A 20,640-nucleotide genomic window follows, 5' to 3' on the forward strand; every position below is an offset into this window, starting at 1 on the left:
TGATTTCCAGATTGTCTGTGGGCCGGATTGAGAAGGCGATTGGGTCCTTAGGTTGCCTACCCCTGCCCTGGATCACCTATTAGGAACAAGGGAAATCATTAGAAAGACAGGTGTTACCTAGATTTTGGGCCACAGTAGAAAAAGCTATCCTTTAATTAAGTAGCACATGAAATGCTTAAATCTATGGACTTAAAAACTGAATTTCATCAGCACCCTTTGATCAGAATTGCACAAGCATTGCTCCAGAATTCTGTGATGTATACAAGCGTTGCAATTCAAATCCCTGAAAATCTTGGGCTCTGCGATGGTATAGTAGGAAACTGCCTTATAACATGTCAGACTATTTGTCCATTTAACTCAGTATTGACCATTCTGACTGGCAGCAGCAATCCTATACATAAGTACCTGGAAATAATTTCCCTTTAAGCCAGTGGAGCTTCCATCTGAGAAGAAATGCTTAGGATTCACTGTTAATAATAAATACACCAAAAAACAGCCTTTGAACCCAGCCCCTTCCACCAATCATTTGCCTCTCCTATAGGAGCCCCCAACCGACACACCCTTGCTCCACCCCCCCATGCATGTTTGCTTCCAGCTATGCAACAGTTTTCACTATATATGCATTCATGCTCAAAAGGGATAATTAGTTATCAGGTTTAAAACAGTTCACTACATCTTTGCTGTTGAATTCATTAATAAAAGTCGTTAGCTACTCAACAGCCTAAAATTAATGATGCGGGCAAGCCTATTTGCATCAGAAAGCATTATCCTCAATGCTGCATTTGAGATGGGATGGGAATGGATAGATGTTTTCTTTCCTTTGTTACTTACAACCTCTTTGACACTGCTAGGACATCAGCCTCATTTATCACAGGGGATCTGCTTCCGAGTAAGGGTACTGGGGATCAGGAGAAAAGTTGTGGGAAATGGTTGGTCTTTAAGCTGTATTCCACGCGGAGATGTGCAAAGTTAGTTCTCTTTACTTATGGCAAATCAATTAATAAAAAAGTGTGTGGGGGGGTCATCCCTTAAAATGAGAGAGAATAATGACCAACCTACTTCCCTGACTCCCCTTGATAGGATGGGATGATCAAGCTTGGACTAGTCGCTCCCTGCGTCAACAGAGAATTTTCACATTAAAGGCAGCAGCCCCGACACACAGAATTTAACAGGGAAAGCTTCTCTCTCCCCTGCCCCCACCACCCAGTGCTAAAATCCATGGTGTGAAATCCCTCACTTACAACCTCTGTGCACCCAGCTGCTGCTAAAAAGCACATGAGCAGACTTTATTCTGTCCTTGTTTTAGGGAAGAGTTCACTGCTCTCCTAACAATAAGTTGCACTGCTAATGTTTGCTACTAGCAGGGTTCCCATGCCTAACAGATGTAGGGCATTCAGAAAATTGGCAAGTGAAGCCTTCCCCATTATTAAAGGTGTGTGCTGGAAAGGTGGAGAATGAGAGCTACCAGTATTGTCCATCTAGCAGCAGATTGAATGCAGTTAACTAAATTATCATTCCTCCCCCTTACAACCCATCCCCGGGCACCTCCAAAATCTTCTTTGGAGAGCTGGTGTAAAGATGTGGGGTGCACATGGGAGCTACAGGGTGGTGGAAGAGGAGCAGCCGTCTGCTCATACATTGTTCGATGTCACCCATAAGAAGCTAGGAGAGAATGCAAAGTAGTATCAAAAGTAGCTCAAAAGAGGAAACAGAGTTTTCGGAAGGAGATTGAAGTATCTGCAGCAGGTGGTGTATGTAAAATGCAAAGTTGTGGAGCTACAACTAGTATGCTTGCACTTCAACTTTTGTTTGTGTGGTGTTGACTCTGAATAGATTATCTGAAATTTGTGCTGAAGCTGGAAATAGAAATGTCATTGGATCCCGGTTTTGCATGGAGCTGCATCATTCAAGAACAAATAAGCCATCTAGGTAGGTTTGTGGGGGTTTTGGTTCCTCTCCTAGTTTCACCTGTCCTTCATTATTTTTACATCTCAGTTATAAAAAGTAAAATTGCTGATTTCTTCTGCTTAGCTGCATTTATTTCCCCCAGTGGATTGTTTTAGGACTGCATTTGTTCGAATGAAGATGGCTGGGGCAGGTGGTGGAAGTGGAAAGAGACTGCAATTGCACCTAGTTGTTTCATTTTTCTCAGCTTGGTGAGTTTGGACAATGACATAAGTTTCTAACTCTGAAAGAGGGCATTCCATCACTAGCAGACAGCAGCTAAGGATGGGATCCTCAGCGTCAGATTTAGTGGATTTCCATTCAAGCTCTGTTTTGCAGTATGCAAAGCAGAACTGGGAAAGAAAAGTTGCTTCTGTTCAAGTGGATGCAGTTTTTAACACACTATGTAACTTCATAACATTATGCCTGCGCTCTCACCGACATATTGCAAGTGTGAAACTGTGGACAAGAGCAGGCAGATCCACAATACAGTAAGGACACAGCAGCACAGGTGCTTTTCAGAGATGCAATGGTCAGCACCATCACTGGATAAATATTTCAATGCAGATAGTTTCAAGCAACAGCAGCATTTCCTAAGGCAGATAATGAAAGTCATTATCATTAATGGGGTGCCTAAAACATACTAAGCACTTTGGAGAGGGTGGGGGAGCAGATATCGGCCCCTAATGACTTGATACTTAAGAAGTGAATGAGAATAGCAAAGAAACAGGGAAAACACATAGGACGGAGAGGGGAACCTTGTACCCCAGATGCCAACTCACATTAATGTATCTGACGTCAAAGGAAGGCAATGTAGCATCCTATCTTTGGAAGCTAGCTACTAGTTTTACTTGAATGCATCTAACTTTAGAGAGCGAGAGGGACGTAAAGAGATGCTGTCATTGAGCCACAGATAAGGCCTGCATTAGCAATATAGATCTTCCTTCTCACATGCTTTCAAATTCATTCAGAAAATGTGCACTCAATAGCCTATTCCTCGAACTTAGTGTTACCATTACTCACTTGGCATCTGCCACATGGTCCTGTGCACTAGAAGTTGGTCTTAATGTTTCTCTTCGTCTGTGGCCCTAACATCCGTCAGACTGCTGGCTGTACCACTGGGGTACAGTGCTCTCTTTGCACTGGAAGGTGGGGAAGGGGTGGATCGGTTTTGATCTTGTACCCGCTTCACTCCTTAGAACTTCCTGCACATATTCAGAGAGACTCTGCATAATAGTCCCCATTGTCAGAAAACTCCTTGATCTTTCCAATTCAAATACCAACGATGAGTGCGTTTTGGCAATAGTTGGTCACAGTGGGATTTCTGTACCCTAACCCTGCTGATATGAAGAAGCATACATGAAGTGTGACAGAAGAGAGGGCGCGCAAAATAGGATATCTAGCAAAATAGGATTGAGGGTAGAGATGATGTTAGCACCAAATTAGCTAAAGACCCCAAATGTAATGGAGTGTACCAGCTAGGGTTACAGAGTTACTTTTGCTGCTCTTGAACATGTTTTACGCACGTTTTGCATTTACACAAGGGTCAAAAAAGTCAGGGAGGTTAAAAAACAACAACTATAGGTTTCTTTTCATGAGATGCATACTAATGGATCCAACACGGAAGTTAGAAACTGCAGACACAGAACTATTAAGACAGGATACAGTGCTTTCAGTTTAAACATGGTGTTTAGGAAGCTGGCAGGATAGCAATCCAAGAGACTTAATACTGTATGATCACCAAGGCAGCGTGAGGCAATTTTCAAATTATTCTCCATTTCTTACTTCCCTACTGACAGCAAATATATGTACTGGTAGCAGCACAGATCTGTTTGGCTTACTTGTTATTAGCATCAAGGAACTTAAAACTGCAATAAAACAGCATCCTCTAGTGGATACTCATGTGTTGCAATTTGAATGTTCCCTTTCAAGGATGTCTTTGTTAGCTAGACTCTCCCATTTTCCAAGCTCTTGGCAAAAAGGTCCCTACTTGAAAGCTGCTTGCCTTCCCTCTCTCTACTGCCATTATGAGGTGGCTTGCAATATGAGGCTGGCCAGCTCAACTTCAGCCTTCTTTAGGCAGGAAACACGTTAAAAGCTGGGGATTCCTATTCTGTTTTGCAGCAAGAGGAAGAAAAACTGGAGACCATAGACAGATCGATCAGAATTCCCCATCAGCTGCCCAACATGCCTGTAATACAAGAGAAACAAATTTCTAGGAATTTCATGTATTGTTGCGCACTGTCTGCCAGGGAGGTGTTTATGGAACATTCAGTCTCAGGTGCCAAAATAACTTGGCCAGCCTTGGGTGCTACGCATTATGTCTTGTGGGAGATAATTCTGCAGTTTGAAATTTTGCAACTTTCAGCTTCCTTGGATGGTTGCAAATTTCAGTATTATGAGAAACAGGTGAAGGTAAAGGTACCCCTGTTAGGTCCAGTCACGGACAATTCTGGGGTTGCGGCGCTCATCTTGCTCTATAGGCCAAGGAGCTGGTGTTTGTCCACAGACAGCTTCCAGGTCATGTGGCCAGCATGACTAAGCCGCTTCTTGCAGTTTACCTTCCCACTGAAGCGGTACCTATTTACAGTGGTACCTTGGGTTAAGAACTTAATTTGTTCTGGAGGTCCGTTCTTAACCTGAAACTGTTCTTAACCTGAGGTACCACTTTAGCCAACAGGGCCTCCCGCTGCTGCCGCGCGATTTCTGTTCTCACCCTGAAGCAAAGTTCTTAACCTGAGGTACTATTTCTGGATTAGCAGTCTGTAACCTGAAGCGTCTGTAACCTGAGGTACCACTGTATCTACTTGCACTTTGATGTGCTTTCAAACTGCCAGGTTGGCAGGAGCAGGGGCCAAGCAACGGGAGCTTGTCGCGGTGATTCAAACCACCGACCTTCTGATCGGCTCTGTGGTGTAGACCAGTTTTTTCTTTTTCATACCGTGCATAGTTTTATACACCTCTAGCACGTTCCTGTTTATTTGCCTTTTCTCTAACTAAAATGTTGTGACCTTTCTTTATAGGAAAGTTGCTCCATTCCCTTGATCAGTTTGGTTGTCCTTTGCAAGGAAAGGTAACCAGAACTGTTCACAGTATTTCAAGTGTCATTGGCTAACCTGGGTCCCTCCAGATGCTCTTAACAAAAACTTCTATCAGCCTGAGCTAGCATGGTCAATGATGATGGGTGTCTGTAGTCCAACATTTGGAGGACTGAGAGTTAGGCATCCCTGCTCTAAAGCTTTTCTTTATTTAACTCCAGTGCACAATGTTAGGAGGCATGGGGTCCATCTCAGGCATTATCTTCCAATTTTATTCTTCTCCAAGCACAGAAGAGAGCTTAGGTTTTCAGGTCCGTTTTCAAAATGATTACAGGTCCATTTACACCCATTTTCAAAATGAGAAGGAAAACAGTGCAAAACTATCACTTGTATGGAGTTGGAGAAGGGCCTGGAGCTCAGCGGTAGAGTACAAGTAAAGCAAACCCTGGCACTGGAGAGTAAAACAGCTGGAGGTGGCAGACAGGACAAAGGGTGGAGAAAGAACTGAGAGTGGAGGAGGGCTCTTTCCCCATCCTCTGGACTTGCTGGAAAACTCAACAAACCTGCTGCACCTGGAACTGGGTGCAGCTGAATGGGACATAGTTGTGGGCAGACTGAGGGAGCAGCATCCACTTTGGGCCTGCAAGTCAAGTCAGACTAGGGTGATGTCTGCTGTTTCAAAGATCTCTTCCCATTGTGAGAATTTGTTGAGCCCTGAGTGAGAACCCAGAAGCAGAGAGGGTGTGTCAGAAGGAAATGAACTGATATTTATATATCAGTAACTTTGTGCTAATGTAACATTTTATATGTAACGTTTTTGTAATACAGTAGTGTTGTTTAAGTTCTGTTGTTGCTTCAGTTTTTTCCACACCACTTTAAAAATATTATTTAATATATTAAGTGGTATAGAAATTAAATAAGCAATCAATGATTGCATGCCCTAGGGAAAGATCCTTGTCTGAAGCCTTGGAGCAATTTTAGAATGAAAAATTAATGAATGCATTGGATATTTTGTGTTTTAAGGATAAAGCCCAGCTTGACCCCTTGAACCATTTGGGAAATGATGGAAGGCAAAACAGGTACAGGCCTTGATGGCAACCCTATGCCCAATTACAGTCGTACCTTGAAAGTTGAACAGAATCCGTTCTGGAAGTCCATTCGACTTCCAAACGTTAGGAAACCAAAGCGCGGCTTCTGATTGGCTGCAGGAAGCTCCTGCAGCCAATCAGAAGCCACGCCAGATGTTTGGCTTCTGAAAATAATTCAAAACCTGGAACACTCACTTCCAGGTTTTGATCGTTCAGGAGCAGATTTGTTCATGAGCCAAGGCGTTCCGAGCTCCAAGGTACGACCGTATTTGGAAGCAAGACCTACTGAGCTCATGAGACTTCTTGACTCAAGCTGACTCAAATGTCACCTTCACAATGTATTACATGAGGCTAGCAAGCCACTTACTCTTAGCTTGATCTCCTCAATCTGAAATATGAGGGCAATATCTCACAGCTGATGGTTAAGGCTTATGTGAGCAGAACAGGGAGAGAAACAGTTTTCAGCAATTCTTCATCTGTCTGTAACCACACTTGTTCTGCGGCATCTTCCAACCCTGTGCAGTAGATCTGTGGAGAGGGAACTGCTGAAAATAGCTTCCCTCCCCATTCCATTGACAGAAGCCACACCATCAGTTGAGTAACACTGTTGGATACAACAGAGTGTTGTAAAAATTACAAGGAATGCCAAGTCTCATTTTTCAAGGGGGGTAGGAAAGATGAAACACGTAACACAATGCACCAGCAGCCAAAACTGGAGAGATTACTATAAAATATGGTTTGCACCTTTATGCATGTTACGGTCTGTTTAAAGTTCAACCTTTTCAAAATGGGGAGGGGGTAGAAAGGGAAAATGCAGTATTTGCCTTGGAGATATTGGAATGAAAACTGGTGTGGCCATTTTCACAAAGAAACCCAAGCATCACCTCATTTTCAAGAGCACCTTGAACAAGCACTTCCTCTCAAACTCTAGTTCAAGTCCCTCATTCAGGCTGTACCTATCAAAACAACCATGATGACTCCGGTCACAGAAAACAAGATGCACAGAAGTGTGTTATTAACTTATTTTTAAGGATCAACTGTCCAAAGTATATCCAGGCTGAAATAGGAGGATTCCAGTTCAATTGCAGTCATTGAAAAATCTGAACCTACACCTGCCCTTGCAAAGGCCACCAGCTGCTTTGAACTGCCCGCAGCATATTTACAGTACATTTGAGTACTCTCCTCCACACTGTTAGCAAGGCTGTTCTGTCAAATGAACACTGGTTGAATGGTATGGCTCAGAGGCCAAGAACTCTGGTGCCTGCTTCTTTTTGTCTGGGGAAGCTGGCCTTTGTCAAGGTAGAAACAGTCATATTTTAAATGCCAGTTAAGAAATCTAGGCAGACAGATACGGACCGGCAGTAGAAGAGAATCTTTCAGCCCTATCCCTTTTCAAGTGGGAGCAAGGCAAGTATCACCTTGACAAAGGGAAAATTTATTTGCAGGCTTCCTTTTATACCAAGTGTTTTTATTTGGTCCTATACAATACACACAAAACACCTTACAACCACCAATATATCCTGACAGAAATTAAGTTTTTAAGGAATTTTAAAGATGGGGCAAAACTCCTTAAAGACTTTATGGCTACTTCTCCTATTTGGTAGGAGTTGTCCTGGAAATAAGCAAAAGCCATTAGGCCTCCAGAGAAATGCCATCACTGCTCTCCAGCTAGGTTCGTGAGAGACAGGGAAGGTATTTCTAAGGCTGGCATCAACGTGCATGATTTGTAGTCAAGTGTTCCAGAAAAAAAGTTGGTAGAAAAAATTGTTCTGGAGCGATATGCAAGTTTTATAAGCAGCAGCTTTTGTGTATTCTTCAGCATGCAGGATGACTGTAGCACTCATAGCTGCTAGAACAGAACTTATTTAATGTGATGGCAGATAAGAACTTTTAAGAGTTTGGTAACCTCCAGGAAGAATACTGTAGCACACTGTTCTTCTCAGGATATAAGAATACAGACAACATCCATCTTGGAAATGTCAGGCTTTCTGTGTGGAATTACTTGTAAAAGGTCTGTGTTTGTTCAATGTACAATTCTGAGGCTTGATTATTTCTTCCCATGAAGCAGGCCTTATGTGAGTTTTCTACTGACAGAAAGAACATATCACCTGCAAAAGTGAGGCAACAGTCAGAAGCCAACAGTCTGTACTGAAGCACAAGACCCAGAGTACCTGACGAGATATCTGGCAGTCCCAAAATTTATAGTACCCTGGAGGAAGAGTGAAGAAATGTACTCATGACAAGTAACAGATAGGTGCTGCGATGATGGGTGGGAAAGATCTCTCTCGCTACCAAAGAGATAGGGAGAAATCCAACATCACACAGGCAAACATGACTTCCCCTTCTCCCACCAGTCCTCCTGGACCCAATTTTGGAAGTGCATGGGGAGTAGGGAAAGGGATGTTCCACATGGAAAGGATGAAGTCCACTGCACAAGTGAGCCAACACCAGTGGATGTCACTTAATTGTGCCACTTTAAACTGCAGTTGGAAAAGCTCGAGAAATCCTGGGATAGGACCAGGGGAGAGGGAGAGAAGAGTAAATAACCAAAACTAAACCAGATTTTAGAAGTTGCTTCCAGCAATAATTAACAAAAAAAACCTTCTTTTCTAAAAAGTTTTTTTTTTTTGCACATTTTCCAGCGATTTATAAAACATTAACTGAATATTAACAAAGTCTGAACCAAAGGAATGTGCTTTGGAAAACATTAAAATAAGTGTTCCTATTAATGCAGTGTGCCCATGTTACTATGCCGCTGTTAATCTTTTTCACCTGATTTTTTTAAAATCCTAGAACACTCTTCATACTCCCCTAGGGTCCATGGGACAATGCATTTAGAAGAGAAGCGCTCCCATGCTGCCAACTTCGCTCTGCTCCTTTACAAAAATTTCAAAGTACTGGTAAATGATAGTAACAGCCAACAAGATTCCTGTGCCTGATCCAATTGCCCCAAGGAAGTCTGCCAGCACAGAGAGAGCACCAATGCAGAGGCCACCAAATGCAGCTGCTGTAGGAATGTATCTGACAAGAGACACAATGGGAAGGAAATAAATTAGATATTAAGAGACATTACTAGCATCTTCAGGCACAGCTAACACCGAGTCAGTGGAAAAAAAAATGTTTTGTAGGTCTAGATAGTTAAGACACAGGGGAAGAATCCAGAGAAAGATAACTATGCATCAAACTGCAACAAATATTAAGACTGCTTGGGTCACCCCCCCATACATCTTTTAGGTATGTGACTTAAGGAGGCACTTCAAATATGACCCATTGCTTATATTTTGCACTTGTGTGTCACAGTAATGCTGTTTGAAGCAGTAAGAAAACTATGAAGTTAAACCCTGACTTTCTGTAGCCTCAGGATCACTACAAAAGGATAGTGCTCATTAAAGTCACAAACAATGAGGCTAGAAACAAAAATGAAATTGGGTATTCTCAGGAATTAACAGAGGCTCTTATATAGCTAGGATCTTGATGGCATGCAAAAAAAACCTTAAAAAAAACAAAACTACAACACTGCAAGAGCATTAGAAGCATAATGGCCTCAGTCCAGTAAACCTGGAGGAGCGTCTCCACCCCCATAATTCAGCCCAGACACTGAGCTCCAGCACCGAGGGCCTTCTGGTGGTTCCCTCATAGTGAGAAGTGAGGTTACAGGGAACAAGGCAGAGGGCCTTCTCAGTAGTGGCGCCTGCCCTGTGGAATGCCCTCCCATCAGATGTCAAGGAAATAAACAACTATCCGACTTTTAGAAGACATCTGAAGGCAGCCCTATTCAGGGAAGTTTTTAATGTCTGATGTTTTATCACTTTTTTATTATTACCATTAATTCTGCTGGGAGCCGCCCAGAGTGGCTGAGGAAACCCAGCCAGATAGGCGGGGTATAAATAAATTATTATTATTATTGACTGAATATAGCATTATAATCATAATGAATCTCTGCATGTTTGTAACTCACCTGTTGAGTTCATGAACCATAGAGGTTTCTCTATGACCCCTCATAACCATCTGCTGCTCTTTCAGTTGTTTAGCAACCTGCATTGGCCAAACAGAGAAAAGAAGCTTAGATCTTTTTACAGTCAGTTAGTAAGATGAACTGCCTATGAATGAGAAACAAGAGATTTCAATGCTCCTCATTTAAGGACTATTAAAAATGGCAAGGCTGGACTTCTGATGTAGCAATATTATAAATATTTCTGGAAACCAAACTAAAAAGATATACAAGTTGATGAGAGGCATGTCTCAATATCTGCCCATGGAAAGCAGACCATCTTTTCAGGTAACCTCAAGAGAATGGCTTGCAATAAGAAATGAACTATGAACGTTCACAAGCTGAAACATGAAAGAATCATCTCCATGTTAAGGACTTAATATATTGCAGCATGAGCTTTTGTGGGTCTAAACCCATTTTGTTCAAGGCAAGCTCATGGCTGTCCCCTCTTTTGTTAAACAGACAACCTTGAAAGATACCAGACTTAGCTTAGGAAGATGAACAGCTTAGGCAGGGAGTGACATTTTGAGTAAGAGGGAGGTATCATGGAGTCATGTTTTAAAACTAAAAATGCTTGCTAGTATCCTATTCTCCTTAGTCAAATCTGATCCTTCCAAAAATTAAATAGAATGCTAGACACAGAACTAAATGCACCTTCTGCTAAATGACAAAGCAAGGGAAGCATTATGGTTTTTCAAGAGGGAGGAGAGAAGCATCCAGAGCTGTGGGGTCAATGTTATTTACTTACATCTTTGGCAGAAGAGCCAGACACTTCAATCCAAGTTTTAGAAAAGAAAGCACAGGAACCCAACATGAACACAATGTAAACAACTGCATGGACAGGATCTTCCAGAACAGAAGTAAATGACTCCGGAGGCGACAGGTAATAACAGAGACCACCGACAGGGTATGAACGGGCGGGACCACCAGATGAAGTATCCTGCAACGAAAGTGGACAGTTTGGATTGTGCCTTAAGTGGACAGGTATTATGCAGCCACCAGAGGTCACTTTTATGCCCACAGAATTCAAATATAGCAAACATAAACCTGCATAGGTTTCTTCGTGTGTGTTGAGAAACTCTATTATAGCTACTGCAAGACAAGTGCTAAACACAGGAGCTGGCAAGGACACAAAAAGCCAGCAAGGCATGGTATGAAAACCACTTGGCTCCTAAAACAAACCTTACACGTTCATCACTCACAACACAATCCTATGCTTGCCTACTGAAAATTGTTCCATGGGGTTCAGTGCAATTTATAGTTTTATACTCATTTATAGTTTTAATTCTATACAGGTTTAATTGTTTTTAATGATGCTTTTTCCCTATGTTTTTAGTGATTCTTGTTTTTACCTCGAGCTGCCTCGAGGTGGGGTATAAAAAAAGATATATAGAATAATTTACTTTCAGATGTGTATAAAATTGCAGTCTGAGTCTTCCTGCGAGCACCTTCGTGCTAAAAAAACTAGGGCTGTGCATGGACGCCCAATCTGATTTGTGGGGTCAATGTGTTAACCTGATTTCACCCAGCCCAATCCAGCCCAGCCCACCCCAGCTCTAGAAAATACTCATTCATGGAAATCCCATTGACTTGCAATAAGAAATAAAGCCAGCCAAAATTGGATTGTGCTTTCACATTGCAGCATGAAAGTTGGCAACAAGTTAGCCACTACAAAGGTGATTTATCCTGCCAAACAGGTATTTCCTAGCATGACCTCCCTGCTGTTAGCCCTTGACTGGGAGCATTAGGTGTGAATATAATAAAGCTCAGTTCTGTTCCTACACCTATCCCCTGAGCCTATCTCAGCATCTTCTTTATATGGTGTTTTAGTGGATTCTGTTTTAATTTTGGAAACATGGCGACACTGAGTTTGGCTTTTGTGAGTAGTTTGTTCTTCTGGGTTGCCCTTTTTTTTAATGGGTCATCTTGGGAAAGAGGAAATTGCTCCAGGACTAGCCCAACCTGCCCCATAGTCACTGCAAAAACCCCTGAATCACCCCAATTCAGCTCATTATTTATACTTTGTACGGAGTTGGTGTACAAGCCCGAATAAAAAGCAGGTTTTATGTTTAAAGCTGCAAGATCCAGGACAGATCTTATCAAGCGGATACTTACCGACCAAGTGCCCAGCAGGCTGACCAGTAAGTTGCCACTGAAACGAGCAGAGAGCATCTGGGAGATCACATATAAATTGGACACCAGCGCAGATTGAAGGATGATGGGAATATTGGAGGTGTAGAAGAGTTTGATTGGGTAAGTGTTATACTGGCCACGGTAGCGGGCAGATTTTATAGGGAGATCCACTCTGAAACCCTGCAGGTTGCAAAAGTGAGTGTTAAATACAGAAACAAACACTTCTTAGTAACAGTGCACTTGAAGAGAACCTAAAAACCTTCAGTAATCTTGGAGCTCTTCCAGATTACCGGTTTCAATATTCCACTCTGACTTGCTTGCACAAAATTTACACAGTGGTTAAAGATTGCTGCTTACTGAGCAATTGTTCTGATTTGTTTGCAGTTATGGAAGTTATGTGATACCATCCAGCATCATTCACACTTCCCAGTGTCATTAGGGTTGTTTTTAAAAGAGAATGTTATGCAGGAGCATCAAATCTCCATTAATAGTGCAGCCCTTTCCCTTCCCCCCAGTATATGATTGATTTATAACTGGGGGGCGGGGAGATAACTTGGGAGCAGAATGCTTTTTAGAAGCAAAGAGAAACACTTTGTGTAGGAGGGTCTATTAAGGTATTAAGGCCAATATCAATACACTTGCTGTGGCCATAGCATGCTTTGGTGTTATTTATAGAGTGCTATTAGCCTAATTTCCAAATTTAGGTACGCAACAGGCTGCTCCCCTAAGGAACTAGCAATCTAAAACCGTACAGAAAAAAAAGGGAGAGAATGGGTAAATCCCATTACAATATTTATAGCTTGGATAAAGTTGCAAATGATTAAGAGGATGTCAAAGGCCATAAAGAAAGGGTCTTACGAGGATTAGTTTGGATGAACTTATGAGAAACAAGGGCCAAAAGATAACGTGGATGAAAGCCACTGATGGCCTTAGAAACTGGTAGAAACAGAGTTTCAACTCAGGAACATTTTGAACAATACTTAGGATCCAGTCACAAATGTTGTAACAAGCACTCTGTTAGCAAGCAGCTATTGTTGTCATCTTGCTTATATTTAAGTAACATTCCATAATTCTACTAGCCTGGAAGTAGATGACAACTGCAAAGACGAATATGGTGGCAATCAGGTTCATGAGGTTGGGGAGGTTCTGACGATAAAAGGCTTCCCTGAGAGCTCTGACTTTATCTGTGCGAGTAGCCAGCAGATGGAACAGGGCAATGATGGCTCCTTCAAATTCCATGCCTTAAAGTGAGAGAGTGATAGAGAGATGCTTAGTTGCAGATAATTTGACATTTATTAGTTTGACTTTTGAACCAATTGTATAAAAATTGTAATAATTTATTTTAAAAGGTTATAAACTGCTTTTCACCAGTGTGGTCCTAGAGTAGTTTACAATGCAATTAAGCCAACAAACACACAAAATGCAGTTAAAAACCAGAATATACCACAGGAAAGCAATCATAACCTCCAGATCAGGTTAGCAGATCATTGAAAGGTCTGAGGGGAAAAAGACTGTCTTCCATAGCCTAGTCAAGTTGCATCAATGATATAATGGGGAGAATGCCAGAGACTGGGTACAATCACTGAGAAAGCCCCCTCCAAATTGATCTAACAGCCCAGGCAGTGATAACATAGGAGGGACTAAACGTTCTTACTTGCAGCTACTAACAATCATTGCTTACAGAGCTACATTACCCCCTCTAACCATGCATTAACATCACACACAAAAATGAAACTCACTGAAGCAGTCATCTTAAAACTTGAGTTTACAAAGGAAATAATGAACTCTTCTTTATATTCAATTTATTGCATAGCAAAAAAAAAAAGCCTAAGTAAAGGTCCCTGGATTTAATGCAGGAAGGGTACCAAAAAACCGCAAATGACAAATAGTAAAGTAGCTTCCCCAGTCAGTCAATTCTTCGGAGAAGTGAGACCTCCAATAAAATGAACATCCTCACCTCCAAAAAGAAGCAATCCTGCTCAGGGTTCCAGCCAGCCAGTCAAGATACTGTTAATTGTTAATGGTTCAGGCAAACCAGTTCACTCCCCACTCTCAAGTCTTCCATCTCTCTTCCAATTGACACTCAACATTTTGTGGCTTCGGAGGAATACTGACGCCCTTATTGTACTGGTGTGCATTTGTATGTGTTTAGGTTTTTTAACATTTTCCCAAAGAATACCCAACTTTTGATCCAATCCACAGGGGCACCGAGTCACTTAACTGAGGAACTGATATGCTTCCAGTGAAACAAAGAACACGCATGTGTGAGGTTACCTCGGCCAGTGTTTACTGTGGTTGGGCTGAATGCCTTCCAGACAATAGTCTCACAGATGTTAGTGGCAATGAAGAGGGAAATGCCAGAACCAAGACCATACCCCTTTTGCAGAAGTTCATCCAAGAGAAGAACGATCAATCCAGCCACAAAAAGCTGCAAAACAAACATGAATTATTTTCCAGAGTCACCACAACCATACCTGATCACTTTAATAGAGGGGCTGCGAAATAAAAAGTGTCAGTGCTTTCTGTAAATGTCTGCTTATGCAGCACACATGACAATTACCTGTTTTAAACTTTGATTTATATTTTTTGACATGGTTATTACTGAAAGCATAAGTACACAAGTCAGAGATACATGAACTGAAGTTCCTTTGTACATGAGGTAAATAAAAAGCATCATGTAAACCCAACTTTCTAAGCTGTTCCTAACTTAGCTGCAGCTAAGGATTTTCGGGGGGAGGCAGGGAAAATTGATTGTACAATACAACTTTTACACCTTTTAAGTAAGTTTGGCCATCAATGTTTTTGGGACTACAACTTCCACTATATTGGACCACTGGCTGGCTGGGGTAGATAGGAGGAGTTCAATAGCATCTCAAGGGGTTTCCCTTCCCTGCAATAAAGCAACAGCTGTGCAGATACTGAATCCCTGTTTTCCTATTATTATTCCTAGACCACATACACCACCATCACTTGAGCTACACTAGCTCAGCTCACACAATATGACTTTGATGGCCCAGGTGCACAAAAGCAGCAACACAGGTCTAAATGTTTTATAGTGAACCCAATGCTTAAAAGCCCTTTGGCCATAAACAGAAAAGATGTACTAATGTTCCAAAGTAAATACTGTAACAACCCATAGTCTACAAACCAGCATACAGAAGGTGAATTGAACTGTTACTCTGAAGATCAATATGGCATGAAAATTCTTACATTGTGTTAAGCCAAATGTTAGTACAGTTCAGATATCCTATTTTTGGCAAGACTGGTCAACATACGTAGCAAGGAATCACTCTGAAGTAGGATGCCGTTAAGTCATCCTCCATTTGTTCCTAGATTCTAGCAACCAGGTCTGGGAGATTTCCATTCCTAGACATCATGGCTAACAGCTGATCTTCTATAATAGTAATAATAATTTATTATTTATACCCCGCCCATCTGGCTGGGTTTCCCCAGCCATGCTGGGCAGCTACCAACAGAATATTAATAATAAAAAACTGATAAAACATCAAACATTAAAAACTTCCCTATAAATTTATCCATAAGATTTACGAGGAACCTAGAAGCTAACTACGCACTCAATATATCTAGAGATGCAAGGCTTCTATAAAGAATACCATGCCTAATAAAAGGGACGCAAATGGCACTGTGGTCAAACCACTGAGCCTCTTGGGCTTGCTGATTGAAAGGTCAGTGGTTCAAATCCGCACAATGGGGTGAGCTCCCATTACTCTGTCCCTGTTTCTACCAACTTAGCAGTTTGAAAGCACACCAGTGTAAGTAGATAAATAGGTACCACTGTGGCAGGAAGATAAACGGTGTTTCTGTGTGCTCTGACTTCCGTCACAGTGTTTTGTTGTGCCAGAAGTGGTTTAGTGATGTTGGCCACATGACCCGGAAAGCTGTCTGTGAACAAAGGCCTGCTCCCTCGTCCTGAAGCGAGATGAACACTGCATCCCATAGTCGCCTTTGACTGAATTTAACCGTTCAGGGGTCCTTTACTTTTTTTTTTTAGCCATGCCTAATAATGAAGCGTCAGGATGATTGGCAAATGCATTCTAGATTCAATTAATATATACTGCGAGGACAAGTAGGAGATAAAGCAGTGTGTTTAACTTTAAAATGATGGTGTCTTTAGAAGCTCAACTGAACCACAGATCTCCTAGGTCCAATCAATGAGTAGTCCAATACAAAAAATAAATAAATTACCTGAATGGTAATCAGCAGACAGATTCCAGCTCCCATCTCTGATGGGTCTCCATACATCCCCGTCATTACATAAACGATAGATTGGCCAATGGTGATAATCATGCCGAACACTGAGGAATGAATCCACAAGAAAAGACTGAATTAACCTAGTCTCCAATTACCCGAGAGGATACAATTCATCAGTATCTACATAAGGCATTAAGCCAATCCAGATGGCAAGCTCTGTAATGTCTCCTGATACTTACATTTCTGTGCCCCATTGAACAGAGCTCTGTCTTTTGGCGTATCCCCAACTTCAATTATTTTGGCACCAGCCAGCAACTGCATGATGAGACCAGAGGTGACAATGGGAGAAATGCCCAGCTCCATCAGTGTGCCTGTTGGATGTGGAAATAAGAATGACAGATAAACGGTAAGGAAACAAACAGTTTTCCTGCCAACCCTCCCAGCTAGTCACTGCACATGTAGAGAGGGCCAAAGATGTGCACTGTGGAGGGGAAAGCATTTGGATCATAACTGAAGCTCCACTCCTTTCCAAATGATTCATCATTCTTCTGCATCTTTGTCTCACAGTCAGCAACCCAGACCCCAATCAGCAACACAATGACAATACAATAATTCTGGAATATAGGTGAGGAAGGCCTACTGAGAAAACATGTATGAATTATGTCAAAGCCACTTGAAATGTTCTGAGCACTATCACATTTACATATTCCCATTTTTATACTATAGCATCATCATGGTCATGGAGATGAGCCAAAATTCCATTTTCCAATTTCAATATCCAGGCCATGGTTCAGTCAGTTATGCACATTGATGTCTCACAGTTTTCAATGGGCAAGTTAGGTAGTTGCTCAGTTCTCTAACAATGAAGTCAGTGGCACCTCAAAATGCTTAAGTTGGTGGTAGGATCCACTCGGTTTTGCTACTTAGTATTTAAGTATAAAATTTCATAGCAGATAGCAGTGTCATTTGCTAAGTGAGACATTCTTACCTCTGTTTGAAGCCAAAATTACTCTCATCCAATAGAATGGATCTGCCGAGTCTGATGACATAATACCAAACAGGGGAATCTGAATTTCCAAGAGAAGAGAATTACATTAACACAGGCTTAGCTCCCTGGATTTGGTTTAAACTTTAAATTTAAAGGAAAGTTTGAAATAATGTAATATGCATACCTGGCAACAAACCAAAAATATGAAGAGGGTGATAGCTGTCCATAGTACTTTTTCTTTAAACTGGATCTACAGAAGGAAATGTAATTATAAAAGAAATCACTACCACTATGTGTTTGGCGCTAGAAGAATTTGTTAAAATACAAGCCTTAGGTTCATTGAAAACAAGGTGGAGAAACGGTACCATGGCAAAAGAAAACATAACCAGGACTTCAGATGAATATAAATTTATTTTCCAGTTGCTTCGTAACATTTGAGCATAGAATTGCTAATGCTGTACTCTTGTACATATGTTGTACAGTCCCTTAGCTGGGAATCCAACACATGTGCTTAAGTTACAGACATGCCTGCACAAATGTACAAGGTAACATATGGCAACATTTAGCAATCTAACTGTATTCAACATATACAGCTTTCTTAACACTGGACAGCGACCAAGGGGCCAACTGAAGGTTCAACCCCCTGCTTTCCATAAATAGCATCACAGCAAGGGGGAAGATCAGCTTGGCCCCATCCATCAGTCAGGGGAAGAGCAGCAGCAGGGGTTGCCCACCCCTCTCTTCCCTAAGAGCTCAGCTCCAAATGCCTTGGAATTGGAGAGCCTCTGTCATTGGTCAGTGGAACAAGGGCTGGTGAGTTAGTTGCAGCACCTCAACCCAAGCAAGACCAACAGTAAGGGGAGATCAGACTGGCTATAAATGCCAGCTTACAACTCACTAACTTGTTTTTACACTGCCAAATGTATCTCCTTTCCATACCTTTCTCCTTCATTCAAGTGCATTTTCTGTTATAAAGCCTGAAAGCAGTATCTTTCTGTCATTTTAACTATGCAAGCTGTTTTGAGAGACAATATTTGTCTGAAAAGTAGAATAAAATATAATATAAGCAAACTCTCCTCTTAGCAGTAACTCCTGCAAATACTGATTTAAGGATACTTACCTTTCTTTCTGGCTTTTGGATTTCAGGTAAGATAACACAGAAGGGCTTGATTACTTCAAGAAATTTAACTGTGAAAAAAGGTATGAAAAGAGAACAGATATATGGATTTCACAAGGTCCTTGTCAATTTAAGAGCCAGGGTATTAGGCTTGAACCTAGAATCCCCAAATTTAAACCTTGCCCAGCCACTAACCTATATGATAACCCTGAGTAAATCACAGTGAACCTTCATTCCCTGTCTGAGCAAAGGCTCAGGCCTGGCACAAGCTTATTTCCCACTCGCACTCCAATGGAGATCCTATGCATTAAGGTGGCTGTACTTTCAGAATCTTATTTCCAAACTGAAAGGCTACTTTCACTAGAATCACTGCTGGTGTTAGCATTTGAAACTTCACATGTATTAAAACTAGTGTTTATCATGCAAGGAACCCAACAATGCCATTTTTAAAAATGCATTTTTACTAGGCATGTTATCAAATTTTGGTTTTGTCTTTTCCTAGAAGCAGAACTAAGAAGAGAAGTATAAATGAAGCTGCCAGATAATAAGGAAAGGCTATCCAATAGTAGCACAGATGAAAATCTAAGAAATTAAAATTGCCTTGTACTTCCATGAAAAGACTGCCCAAACTCACATGTTTCAATAGTGTGCTAAGAGAATGAAATGTGTTAATGCCATCAGTGTAAAACCAAATTTAAAGTTCAAATAAAAGGAATGCCTCCCAAATACACAACCCACCTTAGTGGCCACCCCATCACACTATCAAGTGGAAAGCACCGTACAATGGAAAACACATTTCCCATAGCAATGATGTGGCAAGAAATTGGCCATCATCACATTACAGCCACAGTTATTCTGAAGGAATGCAAACAGATAGCAGGAGCAGCCCACTGTGGCTTCCACTGTGGGTCATAGTGCCCTTAAACGGCACACAGCATGAAAAACATGTTTGCACTGGGAAGCATGAGGCAAAAAGAGAAGGAAAGAGTTATCTTCACACAAGGGTCACAATTAGATACGTGTGTAAAAGAAGAATGATTTCTGCATATTGTAAACAATATCTGAAAGGGTTTCTCTCCCAGTAAAGAGCATTGCTGCATAGTGTACTTGAAACATTATGATTATGCAACCCCTGAGCTTTTTTTTAAAAACACATTATTATTCTAAGCCACTCAGAAATTTGTGTTTACAGGGTGGCACTGCAATGAAAAAGACAAAGTGCTTCCATAATCCAGACTGCATTGTGTCAATTTATTAGCTGATTCTAGCTTCCCATATAAAATACTTACTAGCTTCCCATATCTATCTATATATGTATAGAAGAGTCCCCCTGGGTGTCAAACAAACAGCCACCCATTTAAGCCGCACTCGGGCGCACTCTGCGACCTTAGGGCTGGCTGGGGCTTTCCTCATCTGGAGGGCGGGGCGGGGGGGGGGAGGATCCCTCATCGGGGTGGGGGGCAACGCCGAATTTGCTATTCCAGGCCGGCGCTGCAACGATCACGAAGAGAGCGAACGTGGATCGTTTTAAGGGGCGGCCACGTAAGCCTCCGCGTCTAAACCGTGCCGGGTGAGGGCCGCCCCCCCAGCGCAGTCCTGGCAGGGCAGAGGCACGTAACGGGCAACTGATCCCCCGTAACGAAGCTGACAGTTCCCGCACCTGCCCTTGAATCCTCCCCGTTTCGAGGGGAGTCGTCCTCCACCGCCACCACCAGCCTCCCTCCCCAGCCGCCATTTCGTCTCCCTGCCCCTGACGGAAGCGCTCCGACCTCCCTGCAGCCGCCTCGCCCCTCGCGCCCCCGCTCTAGGCGGGCGCCCTCCGCTTCTCGCCCGCCACGGCGGCGGCGGCGTCTGCGGCAGGACCGGCTCTCCGCCTTCCCTCCCTCAAGCAGCGACGCCGATACTCACTCCCCATCTTGGGCGCTCTCGACGCGGAAAAGGGAAGGACCAAGCAGGAGCGCAGACTCCAGGCTCCTTTCTCGGAGAGACACGTCAGTTACTTGAGCCTTCCCGGCCTCCTTCCGCTTCCTGCCACGCACCGCCCCCCCCCCGCACCTCGCCCGCGCGCTAACAGGCAAGCATATCCACGCAGGCGCAGTAGAGACTTCCCCCTCTTTCTCCATCCTCCA

The 20,640-nt window shown here is 42.4% G+C and overlaps 1 protein-coding gene across 1 annotated transcript; it reads right to left on the reverse strand.

Moving 5' to 3' along the window:
* Positions 1-7,517: 7,517 nt before the first annotated feature.
* SEC61A1 (SEC61 translocon subunit alpha 1) lies at positions 7,518-20,557 on the reverse strand. The gene is made up of 12 exons (XM_081851015.1): positions 20,420-20,557; positions 18,515-18,582; positions 17,579-17,644; positions 17,395-17,473; positions 16,646-16,777; positions 16,401-16,510; positions 14,469-14,622; positions 13,275-13,435; positions 12,177-12,374; positions 10,810-11,001; positions 10,029-10,105; positions 7,518-9,091 (listed from the first exon to the last, which is right to left on the reverse strand). Exons 1-12 carry the CDS (start codon positions 20,424-20,426, stop codon positions 8,905-8,907), a joined length of 1,431 nt encoding a protein of 476 aa, XP_081707141.1. The 5' UTR covers positions 20,427-20,557; the 3' UTR covers positions 7,518-8,904.
* Between the last annotated feature and the right edge of the window lie 83 nt (positions 20,558-20,640).

This window comes from Podarcis erhardii (genome assembly GCF_964252035.2).
Source record: "Podarcis erhardii genome assembly, chromosome: 2".
NCBI lineage: Eukaryota > Metazoa > Chordata > Lepidosauria > Squamata > Lacertidae > Podarcis > Podarcis erhardii.

Excerpts from the sequence above, each read along its gene's own strand:
- SEC61A1 (XM_081851015.1), bottom strand. Across the intron at positions 16,778-17,394 it reads AATTTTGGCTTCAAACAGAG|GCACACTGATGGAGCTGGGC; the intron begins GTAAGAATGTCT and ends CACATCCAACAG. Across the intron at positions 10,106-10,809 it reads CTGGCTCTTCTGCCAAAGAT|GTTGCTAAACAACTGAAAGA; the intron begins GTAAGTAAATAA and ends TGGCCAATGCAG.